At 46.2% G+C, this 24,924-nt stretch overlaps 1 protein-coding gene and 1 pseudogene across 1 annotated transcript in view; both read left to right on the plus strand.

The window, feature by feature from the left end:
- Positions 1 to 24,924, plus strand: part of SRGAP3 (SLIT-ROBO Rho GTPase activating protein 3) — a 244,116-nt gene that overhangs the window by 180,091 nt on the left and 39,101 nt on the right. Inside the window, exons 9-12 of the mRNA XM_045861921.3 lie at positions 440 to 637; positions 8,989 to 9,073; positions 15,540 to 15,567; positions 20,507 to 20,609. Of these exons, the coding sequence (XP_045717877.1) occupies positions 440 to 637; positions 8,989 to 9,073; positions 15,540 to 15,567; positions 20,507 to 20,609 (414 nt within the window). The remainder of the gene's footprint in view (positions 1 to 439; positions 638 to 8,988; positions 9,074 to 15,539; positions 15,568 to 20,506; positions 20,610 to 24,924) is intronic.
- LOC123833595 (glyceraldehyde-3-phosphate dehydrogenase-like) lies at positions 5,054 to 6,085 on the plus strand (annotated as a pseudogene).

Raw genomic sequence — 24,924 nt, forward strand, 5'->3', positions numbered from 1 at the left:
GAGCCTGTCCACTGAGGATGGCCCCTCATCCTGTCTAGACTTTGTCCCCTCTTCTCTCTGGATGAGCCCTGAGAGTATTTCTAATGTCATCCCTCTTCAAGAGACCTGCCTCCCCATAGAAGGAGCTAGTTTGGGGCCATATAATCAGGAAAAGAGAAACAAACCTAGAAACCCAGGTTCCTTGTTCGTCACAACATTCTCCAAGGTTCTCCTCAGCAGAAGCAATCCAATAAAATGACTTTAGATTGGGCAACGTGGGTTCTCACCCCAGCCAGCTCCCTCGCCTTACTTTTCACATCAGTATAATGGGAATGATCGTCTTTGTCCTGCCCACCTCCTGTAGGCTTTACATGGAAGAAAAAAGTGGGCAAAGAGACTTTGAGGGGTCAAAGGTGTTCCGAGGCAGAAGGGTTTTTGTTGACGTGCTGTGTTTCTCCAGGTTAGGAAAACCCTGGATGCCACCATGCAGACCTTGCAGGACATGCTGACCGTGGAGGACTTCGATGTCTCTGATGCCTTCCAGCATAGTCGATCTACAGAGTCTGTGAAGTCGGCTGCCTCCGAGACCTACATGAGCAAGATCAACATTGCCAAAAGGAGAGCCAACCAGCAGGAAACAGAAATGTTTTATTTTACAGTAAGTGGCGTCTTGGACCCAGAACCCACTGTCTGCTGACCTGCTGGCAGTGACTTTTGGGGAGCAGCCCGAGCTAGTGGGAGCCAGCAACACCATGTGAATCAGTGAGAGCTAAAACGTTCCCAACATGCTTCTCAAATTAAGGTGTCTGGCTTGGCTTTGTAAAATGCAAAAAAGTGAATTACCAGTGGGGAGCATCAGCATTGATCCTGGATTAATGGTATTACAGCTAACCTAGGAAAAAACCAGAGAGTTGTGTTCAGTAAGGTGTGAGGAAAATGGCAAATGGAGCCTGGGGGAAGCCCCAGGTAACAGCCCTAAAGTTTAGTGTATGGTTGTCATGTTGAGGTGTCTTAAGTTGGGGTGTGGGCTTTGGAAACCATGCCCTGGGGGATCTGTGCAAATTGCTGGTGAGTTGTAAGCCCTTCATGTAAAATCCCAGATCACTTACATTCTATTCGGTTGGGGCAAGGAAGAACAAGGATAAGGGGCCTTGGGGCTTTAGTTCAACATGTGTTTAGTGAACATAGAATTTGGGGGTTGTAAGGGACCTCAAATCTTCTATCTGATGCTTGATCTCATTCACTCATATTCCTACCAAGAAGTCATCCAGTCTCTGCTTGAATAGCCCCAGGATGAAAATTTCCCTCCTTCCCCAAATAGCCCTTTTGTTTTGGCCTCTGGCTGGCTGTAGATATTATAATGTCTTCCCTCATCTCTGTTATCTTCAAAAATCTGCTTCACTAGGATTTCTGGTCATTGATCTTGATCCTATTCTCTGGGGCAACCCAGAGAGACTAATTCCACAAGACAGTCTCTGGCTTGCTTGTCGGGAGCTGGGTTTTCATGTCTCCAGGCTAACCATACCTGGTTTTGTAAATCCTGCCTCATTAGCTTTCATTTTGAGTGGCCTCAGCGCCCTAGACTCTTTGCCAAACATGTTCCTTTTGTTGATGCCTGTTCTAAAGTCAGCAGCGGTCTGACCAGCACAGGATAGAGCTAACCTTCCACCTCCTTCTGCCCTAATGCTTTTCATATGTCCTAAAATCATATTCTTTTTGTTTTGTTTTTATTTTATTTTAAAAATTTTAATTCCAAAATAGTTAACATGCAGTGTTAGATTAGTTTCAGGTGTACAATATAGCGATTCAACAATTCTATACATTACTCAGTGCTTATCAAGATAAGTGTGCTCTTAATCCCCTTTATCTGTTTCACCCATCCCCACCCCCCCATCCCCCTGCCACCTCCCCTCTGGTAACCATCTGTTTGTTCTCTGTAGTTAAGAGTGGTTTTTTGCTTGTCTCTTTTTTTCCCCTTTGTTCATTTGTTTTGTTTCTTAAATTCCACATATGAGTGAAATCATATGGTATTTGTCTTTCTCTGATTTATTTCACTTAGCATTATATTCTTTAGATCCACCCATGTTGTACAAATGGCAAGATTTCATTCTTTTTTTTACGGCTATGTAATATTCCATTGTATGTATATGTATGTGTGTGTATATATACATATACATGTATATGTGTGCATATGTACATATATATATACCACATCCTCTTTATCCACTCATCATCAGGGGACACTTGGGCTGCTTCCATAATTTGGCTATTGTAAATAAGGCTGCAATAAACATAGGAGTGCATATGTCTTTTCGAATTAGTGTTTTTGTATTTTTTGGCTAAATACTCAGTAGTAGAATTACTGGATCATATGGTGGTTCTATTTTTAATTTTTTGAGGAACCTCCATACTGTCTTTCACAGAGGCTGTACCAGTTTGCATTCCCACCATCAATGCACGAGGGTTTTTTCCACATCCTTGCCAACACTTGTTGTTTCTTATGTTTTTTATTTTAGCCATTCTGACAGGTGTGAAGTGATAGCTCATTGTAGTTTCAATTTGCATGAGTGATATTGAGCATTTTTCATGTGTCTCTCAGCCATCTGGATGCCTTCTTTGGAGAAATGTCTGCTTATGTCTTCTCGTTTTTTAACTGGATTATTTGTTTTTTGATGTTGAGTTGTAGTTCTTTATATATTTTGGATACTGACCTTTTATCTTTTAGTTTTATTGATTGTTTCCTTTGCTCTGCAGAAGCTTTTCATTTTGATGTAGTCCCAATAGTTTCTTTTTGCTTTTGTTTCCTTTGTCTTAGGAGACACACCAAGAAAAATGTTGCTACAGCTGTTGTTAGAGATATTACTACCTGTGCTCTCTTCTAGGATTTTTATGGTTTCAAGTCTTACATTTAGGTCCTTAATCCATTTTGAGTTTATTTGTGTGCATGGTGTAAGAAAGTGGTCCAGTTTGATTCTTTTGCATGTAGCTGTCCAGTTTTCCCAGCACTATTTGTTGAAGAGACTTTTTCCCATTGTATATTGTCTCCTTTATTGTAGATTAATTGAACATATAATTGTGGGTTTATTTCTGGGCTCTCTATTCTGTTCCATTGATCTATATGTCTGTTTTGGTGCCATACCATACAATTTTGATTACTATAGCTTTATAGTGTATCTTGAAATCTGGAGTTATGATATCTGTAGTTTTGTTCTTCTTTTTCAAGATTACTTTGGCAAATTATTTGGGGCCTTTAGTGGTTCTATACAAATTTTAAGATTATTTGTTTTAGTTCTGTGAAAAATACTGTTGGTACTTTGATAGGGATTACATTAAATCTGTAGATTGCTTTGAATAGTGTGGACATTTTAACCGTATTAATTCTTCCAATCTATGAGCATGGAATATCTTTCCCTTTGTTTGTATTGTCTTCAGTTCTTTCATCAGTGTTTTATGGTTTTCAGAGTATGGTTTTATGGCTTTCACCTCCTTGGTTAAATTTATTCCTAAGTATTTTATTTTGCAATTGTAAATGGGATTGTGTTCTTAATTTTTCTTTCTGCTACTTCATTATTAGTGTATAGGAATGCAACAGATATATGTATATTGATTTTGTATCCTGTGTCCTTACTGATTTCATTGATCAGTTCTAGTAGTTTTTTGGTGGAGGCTTTAGGGTTTTCTATATACAGTATCATGTCATCTGCAAATAGTGAAAATTTTATTTCTTCCTTAACAGTTGGACACCTTTTATTTCTTTTTGTTGTCTAATTGCTGTAACTAGGACTTCCAGTACTATGTTGAATAAAAGTGGTGAGAGTGGACATCCTTATCTTGTTCTTGATCTTACGGGAAAAGCTCTGTTTTTCACCGTTGAGTAGGATATTAACTGTGGGTTTTTCATATATGGCCTTCAGTATGTTGAGGTATATTCCCTCTAAACTTACTTTGGTGAGGGTTTTGATCATGATTGGATGTTGTGCTTTGTCAAATGCTTTTTCTGCATCTATGTTTTTATCCTTTCTCCTATTGATGTGATGTATCATGTTGATTGATTTGTGAATATTGACCCATTCTTGCAGCCCAGGAATAAGTCCTACTTGATTGTGGTGAATGATTTTTTTTAATGAATGGTTGGATTTGGTTTGCTAGTATTTTGTTGAGAATTTTCGCATCTCTGTTCATCATTGATAGTGGCTTGTAGTTCTCTTTTGGTAGTGTCTTTATCTGATTTTGGTATCATAGAATGAATCTGGAAGCTTTCCTTCCTCTTCTACTTTTTGGGATAATTTGAGAAGAACAGGTATTAACTCTTCTTTAAATGTTTGGTAGAATTCACCTGTGAAGCCATCTGCTCCTGGACTTTTGTTCGTTGGGAGTTTTTTGACTGATTCAATTTCATTGCTGGTGATCAGTCTGTTAAATTTTCTATTTCTTTCTGATTCAGTTTTGGGAGGTTATATATGTCTAGGAATTTATCTATTCTAGCTTGTTCATTTTGTTGGCATGTAATTTTTCATAATACTCTATTATAACTAAGATTATATAGATATATAAATATACATATGTTTAATATATATATATTTTTAAAGTCAATATCAGTTAAGTCTCTATTCCCTACGTACTGTCATTAAACCAGGCTACCTTCCTCCTAAAGGTGATGTCTTGGGTTGGTACCAATTAGATCCCCTCTTGATGGATTTAGTTCATGGCTCCATACTGTCAAGATCTTGTTCCGGTTGTTCAACATATGTGCTGTGTCTTCAGACCTTGTGTTGTCTGCAGAGTCAGTGAGTATGGCTTTCACACCTTAAAGTTTGTCAAATAAAAAAACCAGGGGGTATGCTGGGGCCCAGGCCAAAGACGGAGTTGTTTAAAACATGCCATGGCTGATGTTGATCCACTAATCAGCACTTTTAGCTTGTGGTCATTCAAATAGTCACAAACCCACCCAGTTCTGACACCCAGCTCCACCTTGTGATAGGCCTTGTTGAATCCCTTGTTAAAAACATGGATAGCGGCTCTCTGCTCCTCCCCCTTCGACAGATAGCTGCATCTTCTGGTGCAGTGCCAGCCACATCCCCGAGACACGATGGTGAAGGTCACAGTGAACGAATTTGGCCGTATTGGGCACCTGGTCACCAGGGCTGCTTTTAACTCTGGCAAAGTGGATATTGTCGCCATCAGTGACCCCTTCATTGGCCTCAACTACATGGTCTACATGTTCCAGTATGATTCCACCCATGGCAAATTCCACGGCACAGTCAAGGCTGAGAACGGGAAGCTTGTCATCAATGGAAAGTCCATCTCCATCTTCCAGGAGCGAGATCCTGCCAACATCAAATGGGGTGATGCTGGTGCTGAGTATGTTGTGGAGTCCACTGGGGTCTTCACCACCATGGAGAAAGCTGGGGCTCACTTGAAGGGAGGGGCCAAGAGGGTCATCATCTCTGCTCCCTCTGCCGATGCCCCCATGTTCGTGATGGGTGTGAACCATGAGAAGTATGACAACACTCTCAAGATTGTCAGCAATGCCTCCTGCACCACCAACTGCTTGGCCTCTCTGGCCAAGGTCATCCATGACAACTTCAGCATCGTGGAGGGACTCATGACCACCGTCCACGCCATCACTGCCACCCAGAAGACCGTGGATGGCCCCTCTGGGAAGCTGTGGCGCAACGGCTGAGGGGCTGCCCAGAACATCATCCCTGCTTCCACTGGCGCTGCCAAGGCTGTGGGCAAGGTCATCCCTGAGCTGAATGGGAAGCTCACTGGCATGGCCTTCTGTGTCCCCACCCCCAAAGTGTCCATCATGGATCTGACCTGCCGCCTGGAGAAAGCTGCCAAATACGACGACATCAAGAAGGTGGTGAAGCAGGCGTCATAGGGCCCCCTCAAGGGCATCCTGGGGTACACTGAGGATGAGGTTGTCTCCTGCGACTTTAACAACAACACCCACTCCTCCACCTTCGATGCCGGGGCTGGCATTGCTCTCAACGACCGCTTTGTCAATCTCATTTCCTGGTATGACAATGAATTCGGCTACAGCAACTGGGTGGTGGACCTTATGGTCCACATGACCTCCAAGGAGTAAGAGCCCCCTGGACGACCAGCCCCAGCGAGAGCAAAAGGAAGAGAGAGGCCCTCAGCTGCTGGGGAGTCCCTGCCCCAACTTATCCCTCAAAACACTGAGAATCTCTCAACCTCCTCCATTTCCATCCCAGGCCCCCTGAAGAAGGGGAGGGGCTTGGGGACCCCTACCTTGTCATATACCATCAATAAAGTATACTGTACCCAGCCAAAACAAAAAACAAAAAACAAAAAAACATGGATAGCATTTCCTCAAGCATCACTGTTTGACTTTGTTGTTTTCAAGAAAGAAAATGAAGCTGGTCTTAGTGAGTCAGCCCATGCCAGTTTCTGGGCTTCAGCACTTCCACTGAGGACCTACTGTGTGTACAAAGAGAATTTTATGGGTTACAAAGATTAAGTAAAGAGTGTGTATGAATATTAATTCCCTTTGGCAGCAGAAACAAAGAAATCTGGGTGGTAGAAGCAGAGAATGGGGTCTGCATGCTTGAACTTAAAAGACAGAATTCACCGATGTTCATGATTAAGGGTCATGGATGTTATATTTTAATTTTAATATTTACTCTATTAACCTGGTTGGTGAGTACACTTCATGACCTGATGTTGTGACATTATCTTAGGCATTTTTGAGGACATAATACTCCTTTTAATGCAAACATCAGTACAATCTGATGGCATTCTTTCCATCATGAGTCACATCTCAAGCCCAGATGAAGCTTGGAAAAAGTAGGCAGAGTTCATGGGCCCCAGAGCCCTGGGGTATAGTTTCCACTAACCAGTGAATAACCCACCAAGGTGTGCATTCTGTGTTTGGGATTCGAGCTTCAACTGCCAGGGGCAGCAGGGCATGATGGAGAAAATACCTGCTCAAAACTCAGCTCTGCTTCTTGTGATGAATTTTTAAACATGGGATAAGAGTAGAGGGTGTCAATACTGGAAGCATCTAAAAGAGCCTGGGGGAGGGAGAGCAGTTATCACACTGAAGTATGCATTCGAATCATGTAGGAAGCTTGTTAAAATGTAGGTTCCCAATATACCACCTGCCCCGAGGTAGGCCCTGGAAATTTGAACACGTCTAGCCTCCATGGTGTCTTCTTCAGGTGTAAAATTAAGGGTTCGACTCACAGTCTTCTTGAGCAGGAATCTGCTAGCCAGCCGGGGAGGAAGCCACTGGCCTGCATCACACTTGGAGAAATGCTGCTGTCAGGAGGCAGGGGGTCCTCTGCTCAAGGTGCCACACTAAGTGGCCACAGCTCTGAGCTTCTGTCTCCTTCTGGCTAGAATGGTAATGATGATGCCCCCCACCTTTGCTATCCAGGTTTGTGATGCAGACCAAAGGTACAAGCCTGAAAACTGCTGAGTGCTCTACAGGTACAAGGGGGAGTGGATCTTAGTAACCAGAAGACAAGGTCCTAGGAATTAGGGACTCTGGCTGAGGAGAGAGGACACCACCATCTCCTGCCAGCCCCACTGTTCCAGAAACCTGCCAAGTTGGGGCCAGGGTGGGGTGACCCCTGTCTTATCTGAGCACATGTCAGCCCCCACCCCATGGGCCTTTACCCTACAACTGCCTTCCAGATGCTCCTTTACAGGTTGTATTGAGGTGGTCCCAAGCCGCTGTGGTTCACTTGTTTGCTCCTCTGCACCCCTTTCTGAGCCTTCTGGCTGGGGATAAAATGGATTTCTTTGTGAGAAACTAGCTGGCAGCTCTGGGGCAATCATACCACCCTATGCCTTCATTTTCAGGGCATTTGCAATTGCCGTTCCGTCTGCTGAGAAAGCTCCATCCCCCATGTGCTGGTGTGTCCCCACACGGCCCCTCCCTCCCCTCCTTCCGGCTTGGGTTCACAGGGCAACTCTGCCGTGAGGTCTGCCCCATCCCTGCCTAATTTTTATCCACAGCATTCACCAGCAGCTGACCAATTGTGTATTTTACTTTCTTTATTAGCTTGTTGTCTCTTCCCTCTCTTCTGTGTCAACCCCCACGAAGTTTCTCAGCACTGGCTCTATGCCAGGCACAGCGGTAGGCACTGGGGGGCCGAAAACCAACTGGGTGTAGACCCCGCCAACAGTGGCTCACAGTCTGGCAAAGACACACCCCAGCAGAGGGGTTTCTGGGCCTGGGTTTGGGTGATACAGGGTGGGCCAAGGAAAGCCAGTACTTGTGTAGGGAGAGGGGTGGCCGAGGCCCAACTGGATTTGGGCACAGGTAGATGTGTTTCTGTTCTGGTGGCCCCTGTCCGTCTGTTCTGCTCTGACGTGCATTGTGCTTGACAAGACCCCTGAAGGAGAGGCAGCCTGGGGGCCCCAGGGACCCTGGGCAAATCAGTTCCCTGTACCAGCCTCACCTGTCTCCTCTGTAAAAAGAAGGAAATTTTGTCCCCCAATGCAGTTCACGTTATTTTAACAGGAATGTCTTTAGGGGCCTGCAAAGCCCCTCCTCCTTCCGAGTGGGGCCAGATGAGAGAAAGGCTCTTTAGGAGGTTCCTCTGTGATGGATCTGATAAAGTGCTCTCGCCTCAGCTGAGTGCTTCCAGAGACGGTTCCTATTTTTATTGCTCGTGGCCCAGAAGCACAGCAGAGCCTGAGGACTAAAGAAGCTGTCTGCTAGCCCACCCCCTCCCCGCTGCAGTCCTCACCTGACAAAGCGCCTTTCATTACTCACATTGCCCCCGAGCTTTCTTTGTGTTCCCCAAACTGGCCTGAAATGCGTAGGCCGGGACAGCTTGTTCGGTAGAGCTGGGGTCTGATGGAGAAGAGCAGAGGGGCAAGTCAGAGGCCCCTCTTTTCCCCATGCTGGGGTCCTGGAGGGCGGTGCCATCTCCCTTCGACCTCCCTGGTGCCCAGAGGTTGGTTCCAGGGGTGGAGACCTTGTGACTTGGCCCTGCAGTCTGTAATGCCCATGTGCCTTGTGTCTTACAGAAATTTAAAGAATATGTGAACGGCAGTAACCTCATCACTAAGCTACAGGCCAAGCATGACTTGCTCAAGCAGACCCTGGGTGAAGGTGAGTTGGTTGGGGGGCAGAGGCCTGTGAGGAGTGCCTGTTTTGTTGTGGCCCCTTGAGCTGTTGCACTTGGGGCTCTTGGTAGAATGAGGCCTGGTGCCAGAGCCAGCGGGCAGGATGGGGCAGGCTGGTACAGATGCCGATAGGGGTCTAGTCTGGCTGCAGAAAACACGGGGAAACCAGAAGTGTTAGTTTAGGTTCTGGGGGAGGGTCCAAGGCAAAGTGATGAAAGGGGTCCCCAGTAGGAAGGGAGTGGGAATCCAGGAGCACAGAGGTCCGCATGGATGCTTGTCAGCAGATGCTATTTGCCAGGAATACTAGTGGAGTGCCTGGCCAGGAGGCTTGGTCCAAAAAAGAAAACTCCATATATGGAAGGCAAAGTTTGGTCCTTGAGGGATGTGGGGAGTAGGCTTAAAACTACAGAAAGTCTTCCAGTGCCAGTTGGAATAAAATCCCAGTGCTCTCACGGTACGTGAGGCCTCACATTGTTTGCCCTCTGCCTGTTTCCCTGAGCTCATTTATCATTCTGTACTCCTTTACTGTGCTCCAGCCCCACTAAGCTCCTTTCTGCCCTTCAAAACTCACTGAGCTTATTCCTGCCCCAGGGCCTTTGCATCTGCTGTTCTCTTTGCCTGGAATGCCCTTACCCCAGATCTCAGTATGGGTGGCTCCTTATCCTTCAGATGTCACTTCCTTAGTGGAGACTCTCCTTGTCACCCAACCTCAAGAAATCACCACCTCTGTCCCAACACTCTCTCTGATTTTCTTCATCTCACTCATCACTATCCTATTTATTATTTGTTCATTTGCTTATTATCTTTGGTCACACCCCCACCCCAACAGTATCATATCTTCAATTGGAGTAGGGACTTCCTTATTTATTTAGTCCACCCCTTTATCTCCAGTGCCCAGAAGAGTACCTAGTCACAGAACGCACTCAGTTAATGGTCACTAAATGAATGTTGCATGGAAAAGTCATTAGGACATAACTAGGCCCCAAGGTCAGGGATGGTTTGCAGCAAATCCTGGTAGCCCTGGAAACTGATGTGTGGCTCCTCTCTGAGGGGAGGAGCTGACCTAGGGTTTCTGAAGGTGCTAGATGCTGCTTGGAGCCCCACATCCAGATATATTCTTGTATTCTGTTGGCAAGGGCCATTGGCTGAACGATGTATTCTACCTAAAGGAAAAAAGGCATGGGGTCCAGGAAATAGGAGACCAGCATGGGAGAGATGAAGGGAATTTCCAAGGTGATGATGCCAGGAGATCCCAATATGACAGCTTGAAGCAGGCCTAGAGATCACCTGAGTTTTTCAGGGAAGGAGGAGCATGACAGATGAGAGTCAGAGTGGGGCATGGGGCTGGCGCTCATTGGCCGTTGGGGGTTTGCCACCCACAACGTGTCCTTGCCCCGCACTGGATCACTCTCTTCTCCAGAGGGGTGCACATTCTAGTGGCTGTGCCCTGGCCACCCAGGTGTTCCCTGATGCAGTACAGTCAGCACCAGTCAAATGGGTAGCTGGAATCTGCAGATGCCTGGCATTTGTGAGCCCCATGCTTTAGAGGAAACAGTGAGAAATTAAACCATTTCCCAGCCCCAAGGCTCTTATAATCTAGTGAGGAGACAGTTCACAAATTCATAAAAAATCAAAAGCAGTAACATTAAGTCACACAGAAACACTGGTTGAATTGCCAGATGAACAGGATAGACTCTGAGGGTCTGAGCCAGGAGAGGAAGGGGTCACCATGGGCCCAGAAGAGCCAGAAAGGCTTCAAGAAAGATGAATAACTAGGGCTTGGAGGAAAAACCAGGGTTTTAAAACTAATATCAGTAGAATTTTTTCAATCGGCTTTATTGACATGTAACTTCCATGCAATAAAATCTACCTATTTTGCGTAGAGATCAGTTTTAAAAAACATACACCCAGATCACGATTTAGAACATTTCTGTCACCCCAAAAGCTCCTCTGTATCTCTTTGCAGTTAATTCTTCCTCCTCTGCCCCAAGCAACCACTGATCTGCCTTCTATTAGCAGAGATCAGTTTTGTGACTTCTAGCTGGGGAATTTCTGGGAGTGATGGAAATGTCCTGTATCCTAATTTGGGTGCTGGTTGGACACGGGTATATACATTTGTCAAAACTCATTGACTGGGGGTGAGGGTGGGGAGGAGTGAGTTGCAATGAGCTCTTTCTTCATTTTCCCTGACACCCCACTTCATTTTGCCCATCCCTGACATTGCCACATTGGGCCAGGTGAGTGGGACTGCAGAGGAGTAGGGCAGCGAAGAGGGCACCAAAGCAACGAGAATGGAGGGAAAGGGAAGAGGCAGAAAGTCCTAGAGAGGAGCTCAGATGGGGACAGGGGCAGTTCCCACAACTAGCATTGAAGAGGAGGATTTGTTTTATGGCCCCCCGGGGCCTGTTTCTCAGAGCCATGCACCAAAAGGCAGGTCCATGTGCGTTGGTGGCTACTTGTATTTTCAAAATCAGGTGCCCTGGATTTAGAAAACCAGATTTTCTTTTTAAAAATAAGATCCCAGGGTGCCTGGGTGGCTCAGTCGGTTAAGCGTCTGCCTTTGGCTCAGGTCATGATCCCAAGCTACACCTTGCTTTGAGATGTGATTTACCAGTACTCCTTCTGAGTTTTAGGCTGAATAGCAATGAAAAACTGCAGGAAAATGCAGCTTCTGAAGTATAAGCGTCGCTAAGAAAGAGCCATTGAAAAGAATCTCCAGAGTCCTGTTCCCTAATAACCCAGCTGTAGAAAAGCCCCACTGTGCTTCTTTTGAAAACTGGGATGGGCCTTGTTAGACTGGTCAATTCTGGAGAGGTTTTGCATTTAAAAAAAAAAATAGACTTTGTTTTAGGGATGCCTGTGTAGCGTAGTCGGTTGAGCATCTGACTCTTGGTTTCAGCTCAGGACATGATCTCAGGATTGTGAGATGGAGTCCAGCGTCGGGATCCACGCTCAAAGTGGAGTCTGCTTGGGATTCTGTCTCTCCCCCGCCCTCTGCTCCTTCCCCCGCACTCTCTCTTTCTCACTCGCTCATAAACAAACAAACAAACAAAATCTTTAAAAATAAATACATAAAATAGAATAGACTTTGTTTTAGAATAGTGTTAGATTCATGGAAAGGTTGCAAGATAGTACAGTTAGTCCCCATACACTCCACATCCAGTATTTCCTGTTATTGACATCAGTGAGTATGGTGTATTTGTCATAAGTAATGAACACTGGTACATTGTTATCTCTAAAGTTAATGAATTACCAAATTACTAAAAGAATGGCAGCTGAGACCAAATCTTGAGTCGCTTTTGTATCCCTGCTGCCTGATACAGGTACATGTGGATTCTTAGGGCACTGGGTGAAAGGGGAAGACGTGCACTGACTTAGATGGGTCAAGTTCTTGCCCACTGGGCAACGGGGGCATGAAAAAATTGCACAGGCCAGAGCAGGCTCAAAATCTCAGCTCCTTCGTCCTTTGGAGTGTCAGCGGATGATTCACCTCTACCTGCACATACTAACTCTTCCATCCAGTAGAAAGCTCTTCCAAGAGTGGGCTGGGGTAAGGTTACACCTGCATCAGTGGCCTTTTTATGTCCTCAGAGGGCTATTTTGTATTGGGAGGGACACTCTGAAAATTTTGGAAACAGGTGAGAAATATGGGGCCAAGCAGAATATTTTGATTGAGAAGATACAAGGTTGTTGTTTTTTTAATGAAGTGTATCATGTAATCCATTTCTCTCAAGTACTCTTTTGACAGCATAGCTCAAAGCCACAAGTTAGAGGAAACAGAAGCACTCACTTAGAAGCAAATTTTTTTTAACATGATTGATCCCACACACACAAGTCAAAATCCTTCTAGGTGTCCTGCAAATTGGCATTCCTTGTTGTAAATGTCACTGGCACGTCTTGGGAACAAGAACACACCCGTATATGCCCTTGGCTGTTGCTATGCTGTTTTATTGGCCAGAGGATTCTTAGTTTATCATCGTTTCTGAGTTTTAGATCTCTGACCTTTTTACTGCTCCGAGTAGTCTGTAAGCTCCAGGGTTTATACCCAAGATACGGGTGGCTTTTCAATTTACTGTAGCCCCTCAAGAATGAATAGTGCATTGTCTATAAAAGGGATGGGACATAACCTTTTCAGCCCAAGATTTAATAGCACATTACAGAGCCAGTGTCCCACAAGGACCAGACAGTCTGACCTTCTGAAAATGACTGAACCACTGACTATACAATATATTTTTAAAAATCCCAACAGGTCTCAGAAGGTAAAGGGTAGAAAATTTTTGATTTCTGAGTTAATAGAAAAAATATACATATAATATTTTATGAATTTTTATATTGATATACTTTGAAATTATATTTTTCATGTATTAAGTTAAACACAATATGTTATTAAAATTAATCTCACTTATTTCTCTTCACTTTTTGTAACACGGCTGCTAGAAATTGTGGCTTCCATTACATTTCTATTGGACAACCCTGGCCTAGACGTTCTCTGCTGCACCATAACAGGAATGAAGTACTGAATCGTGCTGTGTGGGTGAACCCCAAAAGCGTATGCTAAGTGAAAGAAGCCAAATGCACAAGATAGCATGATTCCATTTTTATGAAATGTCCAGAATAAGCAAATCCTTAGACACAGAGAATAGATGAGCAGTTGCCGTAGGCTGGAGATGGAAGGGGGGAGGTCACTGTGAATTGGCACAAGGGCTCTTTTTCGTGTGAAGGAAATGTTCTAAAATTGAATTGCAGTGATGGTTGCACAACTTGACTATTTACTAAATAATTGAACCATACATTTCAAATGGGTGAATTTTATGCTCTGTAAATTATACTTCAACAAAGCTGTTAAAAATAAAAAAGAAGGCAGTGACTAGGAGTCTGGAATTCCAGGGAAATGGAAGATCTGGAGATAAGAGTAGGGAGTCCTTGGTAAGCACTTTGGTCATGGTCAGGCAGATAAGGTGTGTAGAAAGAGATCTGGGTACACCTCCTGGGGGCATCCCATCATTTAGAGGTTAGAGGTTGGGCAGATGAAGAGACAGCAAGAGAAACAGAGGAACAGCCTGTAGGGCAGGAGGGACACTTGTCAAGTGTGGAGTCATGAAAATCAAGGAGAAAGCTTTGTAAGAAGAAGGACGATTCACTGAGTTGTTGCCCAGAAGTCAGATAAGAGCAGAGAAGACAGTGGATTCGTCCACATGGAGCTGGCAGTCTCTGTGGATGGTGAGGCCAGAAGCCAGCCTCAGTGGGGTGAGCGGGGGGAAGCAAGAGGGCTTCCTAGACAGCTCCTTCAGCAAGCTTTGCTGTAAAGGAGAGAAATGGGGATGGAGTTAGAGGGAGAAAGGGGGCCCAGGGGAGGTTTCAAAGCTAGATTATACATATCCAGAACATGTTTATAGGCGGATGGGAATGATCCAGAAGAAAGGAGATTGGTGATGGTTGGGGTGGTGGGGGGTACTTGCAGAAACAGAGCACCCGAGAAGGGCAGAGAGGCTGGGACTGAGAGCATGCAGAGGTCTGGGCCTTGACAGAGTCCAGATGCTTCTCTGGGGTACCGGAGAGGAGAGGAGGTAGAGAGTGAATGAGCAGGCACAGGTAGGTGTGTGTGTCTTAGGGAGGCATGCCAAGACCTGTCTTACTGATTTTCTTCTCCAGTGAAGGAAGCAAGAAGGTCTTCAGCTGAGAATGAAGGCAGGAAGGGTTGGAGTGGGGGTGTGGCTGGGTTGAGGAACAACAAGAGATATCTTGTATCTGTTGCTCTTCAGGGCCAAGTCTATGATGGGTGCTCAACCAACCTTTCTTTGTTTGTTTGTTTTTAAGATTTTATTTATTCATTTGAGAGAGAGAGTGAGAGAGAATAAGCAGAGGGGCTAGAGGGAGAGGGAGAAGCAGACTCCCTGCTGAGCAGGGAGCTCCACTTGGGACTCGATCCTGAGACCCAGAGATCATGACCTGAGTCAAAGGCAGACGGTTAACCGGCTGAGCCACCCAGGCGCCCCATCAACCAACCTTTTTTGATACAAAGCAGTGCATGAGTTCTTGAGCTTTGGCACACACAGAAGGGATCACCTGGGGTGCTTATTAAAATGCAGATTCCTGTCTTAGCTCAGAGATTTCTGATTCAGAAGGCCCATGGGAAAGCCCCCAAATCTGCATTTTTAATAAGGTCCCCAGAAGATTCTGATGCAAGTGGTGATTTGAAAGTCACTGAAAAAAATATACATGAACAATACAAAATGAAATTTATGTGAGCATAGCCTTACAGATAGGAGGCCCTGGGGATTTAATAAGACTTGGTTCTTTCCAACAGACCATTTCTTAGGCATAATTCAGTTTCCTATTTCGCAAATAATTAGGTTCAGTTGTTCCTTGTTTTTAGAAAAAGATGAATGTTTGCTGGTTAAAACAACAACAACAAAAAACAGTTAAACATCAATGTATACTTTATTTTCCAGGAGAGAGAGCAGAATGTGGCACAACCAGGTAAGAGTTGGGGATCTTGTTTTTTGCACCTGCTGCCTGAGGTGGGGATGGGGGGTGCAGGAGAGGCAGGAAGGCGGGAAGGTGGGAAAGCAGATGCTGCTGAGAGCTCAGAGAAGCTGGGCTGTTTTTAGAGCAGGATAGCTCTTCCTCAAGTGTCTCCAGGATGGTGTGGCTGTGCTGAGAGAGAAGGCTGGCTGTTCTGCTTGTCCTAGCATCGTGCTGGTGAAGCCGCGCCCCCTACAGGCCTGTGGTGGGGAGGGTGCCTTTCCCAGCTGCTGTGGGAAAGTGGGGTATGTTCTGTTGGCGCTATCCATCGGGCGGGACAGTAATATATATTGCAGAGTGGCTGAGGACAACCAGTAGAGGCCAGAGGCTGTGGGGTAGCTGTTGACCTGTCTCCCCGTCTGTTCTTTGGCTGCTGAGCAAACTGCCCAGCCCAGGCAGAGGACCCAGCCTGGAGTCCCCATTTGCCAGGGCTTTGGATTTGGCTCGTATGGCACACATCCGGCCATATGCATGCGCATAGCCACATAAGCGCGCCCAGATGCCCCTACTGCCCGCAGCCTGGCTTCAGACCTCCTGGGCACTTGGATGGACTGATGGCGGCATCCCTTGCTGGGAAAGTAACAAATGGGCAACTTCTGCTTTCTCTCCAGCTTGCTCAACATTACCCTTTGCGCTTTTCCCTGAGCAGACCAGAGCCAGTGAACACTTTCCACTCAGCAGCTGGTAGCTGAGGGGTTGACTTTCAGCTACTGGACCTTTCCTCTACTTTCAGAGTGTTTAGATCCCCAAGCAGCCCTGTTGCTGCCCGAGTTGTTCCTTAGAACCCATCTCTTTCCTTTCAAGTTCCCAGCAAATAGTTATGCCACTGTCCAACACGAATCGAGCTAGTGGCCCAGAATCCTGGAAAGCTGTTCTACTTGGCGAGAGGAAAGATGAACCCTCAACTCCCTCCTGTTCATCTGGAAGAGAGTTGGCTGGGAAGGGGCTTAGAAAGCTCTGAGGTTTTCACTTTGCTGGGCCCAGGATGGGGGAGACAAGGGGTTTTCCAGAAGCTTAGCTGTGCAGCTGTTCCTCTGGGCCGTGGCAGTTTGGGAATATCAGGATGATTCATAATGCCAGGCGAGGACCTTCCCAGAGGGTCAGCAGATGTGCAGGGTCACTTTCTAAGAACTTTCCAGAAACAAACTCCTTATTTATTTAGTTAGTTAGTTTTTCTGGCAAGAGGATGTTGTCGTAGTCCCCAAACAACAGAAGCCGCATTTTACACCAAAGTCTGCAAATAGGAAAACAGATGGGGGACAAATTGAGCCATCCCTCACTTCCTCCTAATTCCTAGAACTCATGCAAAGGAAGATGGTTCCAGCAGATTGCAGGAGAGATCTGTAATCAAACCCTTGGCTAGGTCCCAGGGTCTAACTCAGAGAAAAGTTGAGGGTTTTGTTGTTGTTTTTTTTTTTTTTAATTTTAAATAAAGCCATCTGAGATGTAGTCTTCCACACCCTCTTTGACCTAGGGCCTGGGAAATGTAAGCTGCGACTACAGACCTCCCACTTAGACATACTACACTAAACTGCAAACCCAGCCATCTGTACTCTGGCCCTTGGCCAAGGTCAGAGGCAACTTTGTTAGTAAACTAAACGCTTCCCTTTACTTCCAAAAATCATTTAAAATTTGTGTGCAATGTGCTGCCAACTTGGAGTGGTTTTTAATTTAATCCTAAAGGCCCCTGGGTGAGATGTTTCTATGCTATGGCTCTCTATATCTTCCATGGTTTCCTGCCCAATGTTAGTGTCATTTTGGATGATCCTTTGAGCAGGTCCCCTCAGCCAAGTTGCTGCTGGCCTGTGTAGACCAATTTTTGGATATGGGCTGCAACGCAGTACTTTTTTTCTCACATTTAAGAACCTGATTATAGAATAATCCCAATTCATAACCCTGTAACTAGATGGTCCAGATGCAATAATGCACTTGGAAAGTGCGTGATAAATGGGACAGCGAGATGCAAACATAAGGTTTGATTGTGATTATTCTAACTACAGACTGGCTTCCCTAACCCAGGTTGGCTTGTCCCTATGGTCGGGATTAGCGATGAAAGCATGTGAGAGTTCTTGTCTAAACAGATGCAACCTGACACATACCCACATGCAGCTTCCAAGGGCCTGACTGCCACTGAACTACAGTATTGCCACCATTTTGGATGTTAACACCCACATCTATGGGGTTATCTAGGGAACATTTTAGTCACCATTCTTTTGGTCACAAAATAATTTTGAGGCCAATTCCTATGTTATCAATGTATGTTAATTTTCGTCTTGGTTGAAAGACAGAAAGGGGACATTGGTCTCTGGTTTCTCTCTCTTCCTCTCCGTGGCTTTCTCTGTTCCTGTTTTCCCTGCCTCTCTCTTTCTTTCCTTTTTGCTCTGCAACTGAGCAGCAGAAGAGATGGAAGGCTTAGGCTGCCCCACTTTCCTTGGCTGAGCTGCCCCCCTGCTCCCCACTTTGTGTCCCACCCAGCACTTGAGTAAGTCAAAATCGATTTGATGTCATGCAAAGTTGGGATAGCTACGTTTCCTTGTCAGAGATTTCCGGTCAGTGCCCAGAACACCACACAAAGAAAGAAATCCCAGTGTGATTTGAGCAGTCCTTTTCCTTCTGGATTGGGCAGAAGAAATGGGGAAAGTATCCTTTTCCCCCTTCATTCCATTTTGTAAACTTAAAGAAAAAAAACTCCTTAAGACTTATTTTAAAAAAACTCTCCAGCTGGGTGTCCAGCCCCTGCACTAAGAATCTCTACTTTTGCTGGCCATGGGAGTTTAATAGATAACTCAGAGCAACTGCTGGGTGCTCTGTGATAAAATCAACTTCCCAATTTCCCACTCACACCAGAATCTTGAGGAGGAAGAGCTGAATTCAGTTCTCAGCTTCAGTCACATATTATTTTATGTGACTCTTGGAAAGTTTCTTAATCTCTCATGGGCTCATTTGCCTTATGTTTAAAGTGGATTTAATCAGTCTTGCCTACCTCACAGGGTCGTTGTGAGGGTATCATGCAGTGTGAGATAAGGAAACCATCTTGAAAATGCTCACAAATAGAAACCCCAAACACTAGGGGAACAAGGTGGTGCAGTTGCTATCCTCAAGTTATTCCTAATCCCAAGATTTAAAACCGTGGCCTTGCATCACATTTTTTTTTTTTTTACACTCTCTTTTGGCATTTGGAAACTCAAAAGCAGATCAGTTGTAAGAAGTACCACCCCCACGTACCCACATCCTCAAAAAATTGGTAACTGATGAAAAAGAAATGACATGGACTTAGCTAACCAAATTGACATAGATCCAAGATGGGCTCGAAATAGTCTTGCCTGTTGTTTCTTTTTAAAATTTTGGTCTGTGCTGTTATTTTGGTTCCAGTGTTTGGGTGGCATGATATTTGGATTCAGCTGTGTCTTTGCCCATGCATGTCCTGGATCCAGCAGCATTTGCTCAATACTCAAACATGTAGGAGAAGCTCCTGAGATTTCCTTAGATGGCTGGGCTGCTGACAAGGATAGGCACAACAAGGCCAGTGAGCAGAGGCAGTGTGAATCTCTTTCACCTCGATTGGCTCCACAATCCTTACGATTTCTTGCCCATTCACAGAAATCAGTCAAGACTTGGGAGACCAGGTCTTTGCTAGTCACGTGTGGACATTATCTGTACCAGGCTGGGTCTCCACCTTGTTGCTCCCCAAATTGTGAACCAAGCCATTTGAAAATGAATTGCCTCTCTCAGTTAGGGGCCCTCCTCCTAACCTCAGAAAGCCCTTTGCCCTGGAAGGCTAGCAGCATTGAGTCAGGCCAAACTTGGGTGGCAAAAGATGAGCAAATAAGCCAACACAGGTATATGCATGGTGAGCAACTCTGGAAACTGGTCCAGTGTTTGTGGCTGTTTCACTGTTCCTGGTGAACTGTGGTATGGTTTCCCCTCCCTGGAGCCAAGAGTGGAGCACAGGGAATGGAGATCCTAAAGTAAAGCAAGACACTTTCAACCTGACCCAACAGGTCCTCTGCTGGCAAGGGTTAATGGGATGAAATGAGTCCTTGGCTGGAAATTAACAGTCCCTAAGACTCCATCACTGGCCTGGTGGGAAAAATCTTGGTGTTGGAGCCAATGAGGCCTGAGTTTGGGGCCTGGCTCTGCCAGTTCCCCTCTTTAGGCCTCAGTTTCTGCCTCTGTAAAATGGGGCTGTCCGTACAGGGTTGAACTGATGTTAATAATGGATTTGAAAGTGCTTTAATCAAAATTGTATTTGACTAAAGCACAGGATGTAATCATCACCCTGGGTCACCCGGGGGCCCCGAAAGAGCTGTAGCCTCCCTCCAGGCATCAGTTATCTTCATCTCTAAAATGAGAATAATAATTGCCTGGCTCTTAGATCAATGCAATAAAGATTAGTCAAGTGCATTTGAAATGCCAAGAGGCATTAGAAAGATCAGTGCCCTGGTACATTGGGAGTTGAGACTTGGTTATGAATTTAAGCCAAAGTAATGAAAATTAACCCTTCCAATCATCACTGAAAGTCTCTTGCTTTCTCAGGCTGCAGATTACATCTCTCTCCCCTGGTTCCTCCTCCATCTGGTCAGCTTTGCAGGATGACAGCCTCTGATTGGAGTTGCAATGGTTTCCTGGATACATACTATTTCCCCGCTGTGATCTAGAATGCATTTGTGTAATACGAGCGTTGCTCCTGCCTGACATTGTGGGAATTAAATTAAGATTCCCCTTAAGCATCCAAAGGCCTTCAGATGGAGCATTGGACACCAATGTGCTGGGGGTTCAGGGGTTTCCATTTGCATTTTGTGTTCTCCTTCAGTCATGGGTTTTAAGAGCGTCTTTCCCAGTTGTATGTTTGCATTGGTTGCTTTCTTGATTTCTTTTGTTCCGTTTTCCCTAGGCCCCCCTGTCTTCCCCCTAAACCACAGAAAATGAGGAGACCTAGGCCTCTCTCAGTGTGTAGCCATAAACTATTTAATGGCTGTATGGAAGCGTTTATTAAGGTACTTGCTGGGGAGCCACGGAGTCCGCGAATGCGCCCAATGTAATGGCAGCCTTTCTCTACCTCCTCCCTTTGGCCCACAGCCCTGCCCCGACCAACCAGAACTTTCAGTCCTGCCCTGAACCAGGCCCTGAGGCAACCTCGTTCCTCACCGCAGCCTACTCTTACCTTTAGTCAGTACTTCAAAGCAGAGCTGCTTTTGTCTCTGACCAGTTGATCCTAAGTGCTTTCCAGTGATCCTCAGCCCCAGGGGAGGGATAAGATCCTGATGAAGCCCATGAAGTCCAAGTGGGGTTGAAATGCCAGCACCGTGGTCCCTGCCAGCCATGTTCTCTTGCTTCAGGAACTGCGGTCCTAGCTAGCCCCAGGGACAGTTCGAGAAATCACCTTACCACGCTTCGCATCCATGCCTCCCAAGAAGTGGTTGGTTGGAAGCAACACAAAGAAAATCCCTGCGGGTAACAGTGGGTTTTTACACAAGTAATTTTTTTTTTTTTGGTTGAGAATATACCGACAAAGAAAACACATATAATTTTTAAGAGAAAACTCTCCCACCTTGTTTTGCTTCTTGAGGTAGTCCCTTTAGAATTCCAGGTGAACCCTGTACATCCTGATTTAAAAATGAAAGTGTTTCAGCCCAGCGAGTTTCTCTTTTTCTTGCCTCCTGGAGGCAAAGGGCACAGGATCAAGGCATCCCAGATAGAATGAGTGGCTCAAGGCGGCTGAAGCTGGCCAGGGAGTTGAAAAGGGCAGCAGGTGGGGGAGATGCTTGAGGAACATGAGTTAGGGGGAGCAGGGGGGAAAGGTCCCTGCCAGTTATTCGAGAGCCCTCCATTATCCAGTGAAGACACTTTCTGCAGAAAAGAAGACTGGTGTCAATCAGGAGAAATGTAAATGCTCTTGGGCTTTGCTGGCGATTTTGGAGCAGTGGAGGCTGCCCCTGCTCAGGTACTCTGTCCTCCGTCCTGACACACTGTTCACGGGATTTACAGGATGGGGTTTGGGGGGCGGGCAGGCATGGGACTGGGTAGGCAGGGCCAGCAGCCTGGGTCCCAGCTGTCTCTGCTGGTGGGCGTAGTTCTGGGGAAGGGACAATAGGGGAAGGGAACAGAGGAACAGTTGGGCACCAGTTGGGACTGTCCAGGGGCGGGGAACAAGGGCTGCTTTAGGCTACCTCAGAGGAGTGAGGCAGGGAGGATCCCAAAAGGAGGGGTGCCCCTGGGTGCATCAGGAAAGAGGTACTGTTTGGAGGGGACCCTGAGTGAGCAGTTTACCATCCAGTAGATCATGGGAAAATGCAGCCGTGTCAAGAGTCCTTCTTTCTTTATCTTCCCTCCTGTCTCCACCAAGACTTCATCTCATTCACCCTTGCCCACGAAAGCCACTCTCCATAGCCAGGAGGGGACTGAAGGACACATGAGCTATTCTCTCTGCCCTCAGGGAGCGTATAGTGCCGCTCAGGAGGTTTTCAGCACAGAAAACTGAAAGAATAGGCGATTCAGGACGAGCAGTCTGTGAATGACCACGTGGAAGCAAGTGCTGTGAGGGCGCAGAACACGAAGAGCCATGAGCCCCAGAGCGCAGGAGGCTTCTGGCGGGTGGGTAGGGGCAAAGTGGAGAGGAGCGGGACAGGAGTCCCTGAAAGGAGGAACACAATGAATGAAGGCTCTGAGACAGGCACACCTTCCCAAATTTGCTCAGCTCTTTGGAGACGGATGATCAGTCCGGGCACTTGGAAGGAACTGACTCTTAGATGACAGGACTTGAGAATTAGGTGTTCTGTTTAATGAAATAGTCTTTTTTAATAGAGAGCTCCTACATAAAATGTGTGACTGTCAGACAATCTGACTTTATTCCTCGTGATAAACACATCAGAACTCAACTGCATGTTTGCCCCTTGGAGGAGGTAGTCACCTTGGGAAGCCACATTCTTACTCTGAATCCATTGTCATTGGTGCCATTGGTCAGTCTTCCTTAGAGCCTGTGGCATGGCCCCGGTCGGTGGTGCCAAAACTTCCTATTCGAATGGACACCCTGGCCATTGGAAGGAAAAGCGTTCTTGAGTTCAGCTTTGCAACACCTCTGATGGTACAAAATGGCAAGAGGCATAGGCTACAGTGGGGCTGGCTGACTGGCTCTAAAAAGCCGCTTAGCATGGGTCATGTGGTCGGAATAAGTCCTTGGGGGACTAGTGGAAAGAATAAACACACTCACTTGACTAAAAAAAAAAAGGTATATTTGTTCAACACAACTGCATTTCTTTATAGTCACACTGTACTTATACCACATACTGTCAGGGCAGTTAAACTCTTTTTTTTTTTTTTTTAAGATTTTATTTATTCATTTGAGACACAGATAGAGAGAAAGCATGAGCAGGGAGAGAGGCAGAGGGAGAAGCAGGCTCCTCGCTGAGCCAGGAGCCCGATGGGGGGCTCGATTCCAGGACCCTGGGATCATGACCTGAGCCGAAGGCAGACGCTTAACCGACTGAGCCACCCAGGCGCCCCAGGGCAGTTAAACTCTTCCGCGCCTGCTCTGAGCGGGCAGTGCGGAGAAAAACTCTCATGCAGCAGGGGCTCGCCCTCAAGGACAATTAGCTTTCAGAGAATGAAAAGGCGGTTATAATATATTCAGCTCTTCAACTTTTGTGAATGGCATTTAATTTTCTCTTATGATTCACGTGCTATCTGGAAGAAAACTCTGCACGAACGGAGAATGCCCAGCTTGAAATGCCAAACCTGTGAAAGGTTCTTCAGTAAAATGACATCGCTCGGACTCCGCGATGATGAGGGTGTAGTGGGACAAGGCAGCATCCCCAAGTTAAGAATGACAGATACATTGATCAATTTCTAGGATCGTTGGAATTGGCCCTTTTCAAAATCCTTCATTTTTTTTCCCCTCTCAGACAGAAGGAAACCCAATTTTTCTTAGAAATTTTGAAGACCATTTCAATTTTATTATAGATTTTGGGAGGGAGAGTCCCCACCCTGTTTCTGTAAAATGAGAATATTGATTACCTACCTCATGAGTGTGTGACGAGTTCAAATGAGCTAATCTGTGCGGTGTTTCTAGAGCACTCCTGGCCCAGAGTAAGCACCATGGAAATGCTAGCCATTACTGTGGTCACGAGCTTTTAGGAGATTACTCGTAGAGTCCCATCTGACAGGCTATTTGCTCAGTTCTAGGATTCAGGTAGGTTTAGCCAACATATAATTCCACTTGTGGAGATGCTGGGGACCGGACAGATGACACCAGCTAGAAGGCACACCTCCTCCACTGTCCTGTCAAGGAGCTTGGTTGAGACATAGCTCCCAGCCCAGACCCTGACCTGCTGCAGACATGGAAGAAAGAGCATACAGGGCTCCCCTGAAAATGGGTGACTACAGTGGCTTTCGTGAAAGCAAAGGCTCCAGTTCTACCTGCAAGATCATAAAAGTGTTTTGACCACCCCCCACCCTCCCTTCCCCAGGCCTTGCTCAGCTTTGGGGTTCCCTGCAGTATTTCAGTACCAGTGTGAGGGTCGGGGAGCAGGAAGGAGAGCAAAGCCAATGGATACCCAGGAAAAGCTACCCAGGGTGTTTGGTAGGAAAGCATGGGAAGCTGTTTGAATTTGGAATCAGGTGGAATCCTGTCAGGTTGTAGCAGAGGGCACCTAATAAACACAATCTTGGTGAAATTAGCTTTTTACTAAGAATGAGGTTTCCTGAATTGACTTGCAGGGACAGTGTTACAGTAGATGCCTGAAGGTGTATGTCCCTCCTCCTTGTGGGCAGCTGGGCTAACCTTAAGGTGCCTTAGGTGGGCCCTTGCCCTTTGGTGAATGAACAGCCCCTGTGTTGAGGAGAAGCTAAACGTGGGACGAGAAAGGGGCTCAGCACACACCGGCCCTGTGCTTGACAAGGACTGATAGAGGCCCCTTTGCCACCAGGTGTCCGAGGCAGGCACACCGGCAGGCTGACCAGGGGCAGGGTACAGAGCTCCTATGAGGCCCAGAGGCGCAGGGGCGGCCCTCCCCACCGGCAGGCTGGTTGGCAGTCTCCCCAGGACCGTTGGTGGCTGCCATTGCATTTCCGCGTTCACGGACTCTGAAGGATCTGCTTACTCTAACTGATCTTACTCCTCCGTAATCTTTTCTTTTTCTCCTGCTCTGCTGCCTGTTTATTTTTTGTTATCAGAGGAAGAAGAAATGCTCGAACCAGGAACCAGGTATTTACTAGAAAGGTCCGTTAGCCCCATTCAACTGATTGGAACCTGTCTTTAGTACTGACTTCTAGAGCAGGGCCCACCTTGCCTATTGCCACAGGGTCCATTTTATC

Source organism: Mirounga angustirostris, unplaced genomic scaffold (assembly GCF_029215605.1).
Source record: "Mirounga angustirostris isolate CCGP_5_RB_7025 unplaced genomic scaffold, mMirAng1.0.hap1 SCAF_1, whole genome shotgun sequence".
Lineage (NCBI taxonomy): Eukaryota > Metazoa > Chordata > Mammalia > Carnivora > Phocidae > Mirounga > Mirounga angustirostris.